We start from the raw sequence: 10,029 nt of genomic DNA on the forward strand, positions 1-10,029 counted from the left end.
GGGGCCCCAGCGGCCACACGACCTTGCCAGGGGGGGGTGGGGGGCACGGCGGCCCCTGACGCTGCCTTGGCGCGAGTCCCGGGGGAGACGCGCTGAGCCCGGGAGGGCCCGCGCAAGTCCGGCCGCCAGTCGCAGCCATGGCGCGGGGCCCGGGCCATGCCCAAAATCTTGAGAGGAAAATGGAAGAGAAGGGATTGTAGTGTGGCTATTCCCCTTGGGGGTGATTTCTCATACTCACTCTCCTTGTCTGTCTCTGACAAGTGCATACACTCTATGGCAAAAACCAAACCAAATCAAAACAAAGAAAAGCCAAACCTTAGTTTTAATCAGATGTTAAAATAAAAGGTCAACCCAGATGTATTATATCCTCTCAAATGACAAAAAAAAGTTAAAAACAAAACAGTATGTTCTTGGGCCAGGTGATCTGGGAAAATTATTGAACTCCTACATAACTTATTGTACACGTTTAGAAAATGAAGTCATAAGCAGGTGGCATGGTGGTTAAGGTGCTGGACTCCTACATGGCTGAACACGGTTTGAGTCCCAGACCTGGCAGCTTGCTTTCTTCCTTTCCCTCTCTCACTCTCTCTGTGTCTCTCTCTGGTCAAATGAAAATGAATGAATGAATAAAAATAAATAAATAATTTAAAAAAAAAAGAAAATGAGGGTCATAAAAGTGTCTACCTCAGAGAAGACATCTATATTTGAGCTGTGAGGAATGCCTTTCAGGGGACAGGACAACTGAAGATATTCTGCTGACTTCACCCTCCAGACCCCAATCTAGAGTGGTAGGGCACTCTCTGTATTCTTCTCTCTCTCTCTAATTTTTTTTTAATTTATTTTTTATTTTTAATGTAAAGTATTTTCTTGGCTGTCTGATCTTCCTTTATCTTGCTAATTCTCACCTTTACCCCTCCCATTTAGGAGAGGCAAAGCCCTTTGAGAAAACATCTGTATTTGAACTGTGAGAAATTTTCATTTTTTGCCTTTTTTTAAGATTTTATTTAAATTTATTTATTTATTTATTTTAATGTAATTATTACTTTAAATTTGAAGTTCAAATCTAAGCTGTAGAAAACAGAGTGAGAGAAAGAGAGAAAGAGAGGGAAGTGAGAAAGCAAGCCACCAGGTCCAAGACTCAAACTGTAGTCGGCCATGTGGGAGTCCAACAACCTTAACCACCATGGCACCTGTTGGCTCCTATATTTTTGCTTTTTTTAAAAAATAAACATTTTAAAATTGTTTTCTCTTTCTTTATATTTTGCTTCTTTGTTTTCTTTTCCTTTTTCTCTTCCCTTTATCACTTTGCTGCTCAGGCTCCACACACTGAGTTCTAGACAGGTCTTGGTGCACAGTAACCAAAGATCTGAATACTATTCGGGTCAGAATAATCCTCAGTTCCAAACTGAATCTGCTACACAAAGGGAGAAAGATGGAACTGCAGAGAGATTATGTATCATCTTTTCCTGCATGCCTCAAATGCTCAAATTGAACTTCAAGAAATTAGGAAGCAATGTATGATCCATCAGATGGCCAGAAACCCACCATAGAGGCACAAGAAATATGAGAAATTGAGAAACTTCCTCTCCACCAAGGGAAAAGAACAACTCCTCATCATCTACAGACAGTATAACGGAATTTGTGGAAATTTCAGATAATGAATTTAGAATATTCTTTGTGACAAAGCTAACAGAGATGCAAGAGAAGAGAGACAACAAACTCCAGAAGATGCAGGAGAAAAGAGACAACTTATTTCAGGAGGTAAGGAAGTTCTTGCATGATCTGAAAGAGGAAATACGCACCCTAAAAAAGAATCAAATGAAACTATTAGAGATGAAGGCTATAATACAGGAAATTAAAACCTCTCTTGGAAGTATTAAAAGCAGATTAAATCATGCAGAAGCTCAAATCTCAGATGTAGAAAACAGAATCTCTGGCTTAGAAAGATTCACCTCAAAGACTGAGAAAATAACCCCCCAAAATGAGAATACTGTATGAAAAATACTAGATACTATTAACCATGCAGACATCCGGATAATCGGTATCCCAGAAGGTGAAGAAACTAATAAGGGCATTGATAATCTATTTATGAAATCCTGGAAGAAAACTTTCTAAATCTAGAGAGGCATTCAAAGATCCTACTTAAGAAATACAAAGGACTAGGGACCAGCAGTTAGTGTAATGGCTATGTCGCTGGACTCCCATGTAGTCGACCGTGATTCGCGTCCCGGACCCGGTGGCTTAAACTCACACCAGGCGCATGTGTGTGTGTGCCCAAGATCCTGAGAGGACAATGGAAGAGAAGGGACTGCAGCGTGGCCATCCCCCCTGGGGGATGATTTCTTGCTTTCTCTCTCTATTTCTCTCTCTGTCTGTCTGGCGAGCACATGCGCCCTATAGCAAAAACCTCTCCAAAAGAAAGATGGCAGTAAAATTATAAGGGTGTAACTTCATAAAAACCAACAAATCAGCAAGAACTAAATGTCAGGTTTTTTACAAGGGATATCCCATCAGGCTAACAGTGGACCTCTCATCAGAAACAATGCAAGCAAGGAAAGAATGAGAAAATATATTCAAAGTGTTAAGTAAAAAACAATTTCAACAAAGAATACCATATCCAGCAGGATTATCCTTCATATGGGAAGAAAAGACAAAAACATTCTCAAATAAACAAAACCTGAAAGAATTTACTGACACTAGACCAGCTCTTTATGAAGTTCAGAATGGAGTGCTGTACCAGGAAAACTAAAGACAGACACACAGAAATAGGAGTCCAAAAAACAACCAAGAAAACAACCAACTTAACAGTAGGAACAAGTCTGGAGTTGAATGTTAAATTCCAGAATTTAAATGGAAAGATCAGACCACAATAGAAGAGAGATTAATTACATGAGACTTAACTGATGAAATAGGATTTTATAACTTTTGACTAAAACATTATGATTTTCTTCTATGCTTTATTTTCCAGATTTAAGGATTTTTATCTTCTCTTGAACTGTTGATAGGCTCATCTACCTACTATATGAATAGAATCCTAATCTTTTTCCTGGCTTTAAGTCTTAAGCAAATTTCTCTTAACATTTTTTGGTTTTGATTTATTAAAGTTAAAACTGCTTTTCTTGAAATTAAAAAAATATTTTAAAAATACCTATTTAATGACCACAGTAAGCTACATAGCCTCAGCTAGGTGCTACATACTATAATGTTCATTCTACTTACTGAGTTTAATGCCCAAAGTCAGATATGTGGTAATGGATATGTATTTATCAGCTGAAATTGCTACTGAAAGTATTTAATTATAATATTTTGTGAATCAATAAAATGTGAGAGAAAAAAAGGCATGGAAAGCAATTGTAGATACCAGAGACAGTGCATGAGGAGGGTAGGAAATGGCAGAGGGTGAGAAGTACAGAATCAAGGGGAAAATAAAAAGAAAAGCAAAAACTCATAAGAAACAAGAAATGGAAAATTATTTATTATAATTAATAAATCTTGACCACAGTAAAAAAAAAAAAAAAAAAAAACAGTGTATTCTGGATGGGAAATCACATTTTGTATGCTGTGATAATGTTCAGTGAATGAATGCAAAATAAATAAATTAAAAAATAAAAGAAAGTGTCTACCTCACGGAGTTGATATGAAGAATAATTGAAGGACAGCATGCGAAGTACTTAACACAGAGCCGGGCATAAATAATAACATATTCTCAATACATTATCTTGTCATTATTTCTTATACTTCGTGGCATATATTACCGATTTGAGCAGCTCATCAAATTTACCTGAGACTCAGCAAAAGCTAATTTGTCAAGTCCATTTACATATCGCTGTTTTGCTTCCATGACAGTTTGTCGCTTCTTAGTCAAAAGCTGTTGAAATGAGCCAATAAGCTCTAGATAAGAGGTAGCGGTGACATAGTTATGTCGTCCTAACTCTTGTAAAAACCTAAAAGAGAGGCAGATAATGTATCTTAGTGTAAATATCTGACTTCATACACAGGCAAATTCAACATAGTTTTAACAACAGACATTCAAGAATAAAGGGTAAATCATATGTAGAAACTACTGAGTACTTGAACTTTATAAAACTCTACGCAAGGCTGGCTCTGTGGCTTGGTGGTTAAGGGAGCTGGATCCAACATGGCTAATTGTGCAGCTCAAGTCTCGGACCTGGCAGCTTGAGAAACACCAACTACATTTGCATGCGTGCCTAAAGTCCCAAAAAGAGGGAGAGATGGAGGAGAAGGGATGGTGACATGACCGTTCCCCATGAAGGAGGAGATACCTTTTCCCCTGTCTCTCTCTAGTGAGTACACTTTCCTTCTGGTGAGCAAAAAATAAAAATAAAAACTACACATAATTACACTATGATTTATTGTCTACAAAATATGAAGAACCAATGATGTATTATAAAGCATAAATCAACATAGATGTCTAAAAATGGGAGATTACAGAAAGGTCGATAAAGCCTTTTTGACATGTTTCATAAGCCAGGAGGATGTAATGTTGTAAAGGACCCAAGATATCATGTAAACTAGGCAAGTCTAATAGGAAAAGCAATTGCAGAAAAGACAGCAACTATTAGTCATCATTCCTTGTATAAGTATGTCACATGTCAGCTGAATGGAATATGGCCACATGTAAAGGACTACCACACATAGACACAATGATGTCTTGTGGTAAGTACAGGAACTACACCCTGCTGTTTGATGCCACTGTCCAAGCCAACCATGCTGACTGGCTCGCTACCTGGCTGTGTGACTCTAGGTGGACAATATACCGTGAACACTCAGGTTTACGCATCTTTGAAATAAGGATCTCAAAAAAGAACAAAGCAGGCACTGTAGTAGTATCAAAGGCCCAGGAACCAGCTCCCCTTCCTTGAGGACTCGCATTCAGTGCCTCTAGCAATGTTTGTTTTATGAAACCTGCCACCCTAGACATAGCTGGTCAGACTAGGATTGGCACTGGACACAAACAAGGGTAACCATATTTTGGAACAGATTTTGGGGAGAGAGCTAGAAAGCCTGTTAGTCTATGCTGATAGATGGAACAGCAAGAAGTAAATTTGAGATCTAAGAGACAGCCAGTTTCCTCCAGATGCCCTGAGAAAACAATTTTCTGTTTGCAAAGAGAAGGAAGCAAATGCTCAGAGAGAAATAGGGATGAGAAATAGAGGAAAAGCATTTTTTTTTTTGAGAGGTTTTTGCCATAGGGTGCGTGCACTCGCCAGGCAGACAGAGAGAGTCAGAGAGAGACAGAGAGACAGAAAGCGAGAAATCACCCCCCAGGGGGGATGACCACGCCACAATCCCTTCTCTTCCATTCTCCTCTTAGGATCTTGGGTATGCACGCACATGTGCCCGGCGTGAGTTTTAAGCCACTGGGTCTGGGACGCGAATCACAGTTGACTACATGGGAGTCCATCAACATAGCCATTACACTAAATGCTGGTGCCTAGAGGAAAAACATTTTTGGGTTTCTGATGGCTTTCCAACTCCTGCTTCCAGTCACAGAAGAGACTCCACTGTATTCTCTCCCATAAAAGTGAGAAATTTCCATGTAATTATTAAAAATTTCCCCTTTTATTAAAGTGAAAGCAAGTAGCTTTCTTTACTTGCAGGCTGAAGGTCTTAACTAATCAAGTTCAGATTTAGGAGACAAAAAGATCATATTACAATTTAGGACTTTCCCAGAAAAAGATGCTTTAAAATACAAGACATTGTTGTCATTTTTTTTTTTGAGAGATTTTTGCTATAGGGTGCATGCATTCACTGGAGAGACAGAGAGAGACAGAAAGCAAGAAATCATCCCCCAGGGGGATTGCCATGCTGCAATCCCTTCTCCAATCTACTCTAAATTTTGGGCACGCGCGCGCGCACACACACACACACACACACACACACACAAACCAGGGAGTTCTAATTTGCTGGGTCCAGGACTTGAACCACCGTAGACTATGTGCAAGTCCAGTGACATAACCATTATGCCATCTGCTGGTCCCTTGTTGTCACTTTAAAAATTTATTAATATTACATATCATTAACCTCTCTGAGAGATCCATAATGGAGGTGTGAAAGTGTTTACAGATCGGAACGACCTCTTCTCGTTCAACCTTAGTGAGCTCCAGTGTTTCTAAGAATTTCACAGCTACAAGTTCAAGAGCATCTTCAGGCCATGGCTAAAAAGAAAAAGACAAAATATAAAATTTAAGATGAGTAATTCCACCCCAATCATATAAGTGACTTCCTATGGGAGAATAATTTGGGGTTGAGAAAACTAAACCTTAATGGAAAAAATAGATTAGAGGGGCTGAGGCAAACAAAATTTATTAGATCTATGAGAAACTTAATTGTATTTTTATACATTAATAAAAACAAAGATGACACAATATAAAGGACAGGTCAATGATATTTTACACAACAAAAATCTTTTACACTGCTTTTCCACTTTTTCACTGATGTTTAGAAAGCATCCCAAATTTAGCATGAGAGTGGCAGAAGCTATGAGTGGCTCATTCAACATACAGTAGCTCCTTCTTCTATAGAACTCCAGTTTAATTCTGGATAGAAATATGCCCCGCTAGCCTTCTTAGTCATTAAGGATGGCCAATGATATACAAGCCAGTTGTGAGGTGGGGACTTCAGGGCTCCTCAGAGGGTTACATGGAGCTTGCTTGTGTTTTTTTCTGTCCTACTTTCATTCTTCCACTTTTTACCTGGAACAGTCAAATTGGAGCTGTGGCAGCCACCTTAGATGGAAACCACATGCTAAGGATAGGAAGGCAGAAAGGACCTGGGTTCCTGATAACTTTGGTAAGCCTCGAGAGCTCCACTTCACTTACTTTTATATTTTTTATATGAAATTAAAAAAAAAAAAAACTAAAACAAAATAACAAAAAAGAACCCTGTATTTAGTTTGGGTTTCTGTTACAAGCAGCCCATCACAAATTCTGTGATGATGTCTAAAGCCGAACTTTTTATTTTCTCCCCCACAAATCTGCTTCTCATCCAGTCTTCTCCACCTCAGAGAAGCAGTTCTGCTTTTTCTGGAATATGCCAAACATGCTCCTACTACTAGGTCTCTGGACTTGCTATTATTAGCATCTCTTCTCTCAGACCTCCATGTGGTTCACTCCCTCGCATCCTTCACATTTCTGCTCAAAGGCCAACTTATCAGGAAAGTCCTACCAGAACCCTCGTTCTAAATCAGCATTCCTCCCCCGTTACTCTGTTCCTGAGTTCTTCTTAGCACTCATCAATACTTGGCGTATTATTTATTAATTTGTTTATTGTCACTCTCTCCCACAAACTCCTATATAAAATATAAAATCTATGAAAGCAAGGACTTTGTTTTTTTCACTGCAGTATTTTCAGTGCCAAAAACAGTACTTACCAACAAATATTTGAAATATTTATCAACAAAACAAGGACAATAAAGCAGAAAGAATTTGGGATTTGCTTTTTCTGTCCTCCAGTCTATAGTGTGACCTCTTTGTGGGGATCAGGTGGTCTTTTCAGTTTTTCATATTGGGCACCATGCCTGTCATTTCAGCAAATGATCAAGAAACATGCTGACTACTTATTAAAGGAGCTTAATAAAATTTCAGTAAAATTCTGAAAGAGTTATTTGTCCCTACCCCACTGGAAAATTACAAACCTGAAACCAGTCGATGGTACAGCAATTGATGAGGGATGGGAACTGTCTCAAGCGATTTCGAAAGGCATCTCCAATGGGGCTAAAGGCCACTACAATGTGAAGGTTATCTTTGCAGCGATTCACAAAGAAGGCAAACAGAGCCAGGGGACTGAGTTCATCATGTTTACTGCCAGCCTGAGCTACTGGGCGCACGCCCTAGGGAATATCAGAAAACAGAAACCTTGTAAGTAAAAATAAACAGGTTGAAGGACCAGTAGATGGTGTAGTGGTTATGTTGCTGGACTCCCCCAGAGCTGACTGTGGTTCAAGTCCCAGATCCAGTGGCTTAAAACTCATGCTGGGCACATGTGCATGTGGGCACCAAATCCTAAGAGAAGAATGGAAGAGAAGGGATTGCAGTATGGCCATCTCCCCTTGGAGGTGATTTCTCACTGTTTGCCTCTCTCTCTGTCTGGGGAGTGCAGGCATCCTATAGTAAAAATCTCTCTTAAAAAAAAAAAAGAAAGAAAAAAGAAAGTTGATAATGAAATTTGTGGATATAAGAACATGGAGTTATGGGACCAGCAGTTAGCGTAATGGCTATGTCACTGGCCTCCCATGTAGTCAACCAAGGTTCAAGTCCCGGACCTGGTGGCTTAAACTCACGCCAGGTGAGTGTGTGTGTGTCCAAGATCCCGAGAGGAGAATGGAGGAGAAGGGATTGCGGCGTGGCCATCCCCTCTGGGAGGGGGGGGGGTGATTTCTCGCTTTCTCTCTGTCTCTCTCTGTCCTTCTGGCAAGTGCACACGCCCAATAAGAAAAAAACCTCTCAAAAAAAAAGAACATGGAGTTATTTTGTTCTTTTAATTTGCCAGAGGTGTGTGTGTGCTTTCTGGAGAGTGAGAGCGAGAGCGAGAGAGAAAGCCCCCTCCACCCCAGGAAATGGTTATGCTACAATCCCTTCTCTTCCATCTCTCTCTCTCCTTTAGAGATTTTAAGTATGAATTCACACATAACCAGCATGTTTTTCAAGCTGCTGGGTCCAGTACTCAAACCAAGCAGTAGGCTCTGTGGAATCCATCTGTTTTAACCACCACATCACTGGCTGACCCTAGCATATGGAGTTTTATTACTCTTAGAACTACTTTAAAATTTTTGCTTTTTATAACAAGAGAGTGGATTTGATATGATTTATACTTAGAAAATCTCTTCCAACTCCATAGCTCTATCATTTAAAAACAAATATCTGCCATGAATTTTTTTCTAGTTAGAAACATTTTATTTAAATGTGCCAAATAAAAAACCCACATTTTCAGACCATAGGATGTTAATACATTCAACAAAAATGTATATTACCTTACTGCTGAAAATTTACAGAGTAATGATCCAGATCCATTTTGATTAGATCGTTGAAACATCCTTCCTAGGTTACACCTTACAGACATCACAAATCCCTTATAATAATGTAAACAAAATAACTTCTCCCTAAAGGGTGAACTTGAGAACTTCAGTACATTCTTTCAGGACTTGCACTTCTGCATGGACTTCCTGATGGGGAACGACTTCTTTTTGGAGATGGAGATCTGGACTTTGATTGGCTGCTTCTTGGTCATGAGAGAGACCTGGATCTTGATCCTGATCTCGACTGGGATTGGAAATACTTTGATCCTTTTATAGACCCAGACCTAGATCTTCTGAGAGAAGCTGATTTTAATCTACGAAGAGACACAGATCTTGATAGTTGAGGAGATGCTGATCTTTTGATAGTTCAGCCCTCACTCAGGAACCACAAATCACCTTTCCATCCAGTCCTCGTATTGCATCTTCTGCATCTCTGGGATATTCAAATTTCACAAAGGCAAATCCTGGAGGGTTTCTTGCAATCCATACAGTTTTTAAGGGACCATAAGAAGTGTAAGCCCTTTCTAACTTGCCTTTGCCAGTTCCCAGACTACCAATATACACCTTGGTTTCTCCTCCATACCACCTGTAATGCGACCTGATGACCAGCCTATGTGCTCCGCTCTGTAGCTCACAGTGCCCAGGGCTCACGTAACAGGAAAACTGCCACACACCCTCTCCTGCCAACAGTCCTGGCAGTAACACCTGCTGTGAATTTACCTTATAGTTCAATATTGGTTTTTTTTTTTTTTTGAGAGGTTTTTGCCATAGGGCGCGTGTGCTCACCAGACAGACAGAGAGAGAGACAGAGAGACAGAAAGCGAGAAATCACCCCCCGGGGGGATGGCTATGCTGCAATCCCCTCTCCTCCATTCTCCTCTCGGGATCTTGGGCACACGCACACACGCGCCCGGCGTGAGTTTTAAGCCACCAGGTCCGGGATGTGAACCGCGGTCGACTATATGAGAGTCCAGCAACATAGCCATTTCGCT

The 10,029-nt window shown here is 40.0% G+C and overlaps 1 protein-coding gene across 1 annotated transcript in view; it reads right to left on the reverse strand.

Annotated features, from left to right (window-relative positions):
• Window positions 1–10,029, reverse strand: part of DNAH12 (dynein axonemal heavy chain 12) — a 209,317-nt gene that overhangs the window by 76,709 nt on the left and 122,579 nt on the right. The window contains exons 45-47 of the mRNA XM_014582892.1: window positions 7,658–7,852; window positions 6,046–6,179; window positions 3,782–3,944 (exon numbers count right to left, since the gene is read on the reverse strand). Of these exons, the coding sequence (XP_014438378.1) occupies window positions 3,782–3,944; window positions 6,046–6,179; window positions 7,658–7,852 (492 nt within the window). The remainder of the gene's footprint in view (window positions 1–3,781; window positions 3,945–6,045; window positions 6,180–7,657; window positions 7,853–10,029) is intronic.

The sequence above is a fragment of the Tupaia chinensis genome, unplaced genomic scaffold, assembly GCF_000334495.1.
Source record: "Tupaia chinensis unplaced genomic scaffold, TupChi_1.0 Scaffold143906_1, whole genome shotgun sequence".
Lineage (NCBI taxonomy): Eukaryota > Metazoa > Chordata > Mammalia > Scandentia > Tupaiidae > Tupaia > Tupaia belangeri.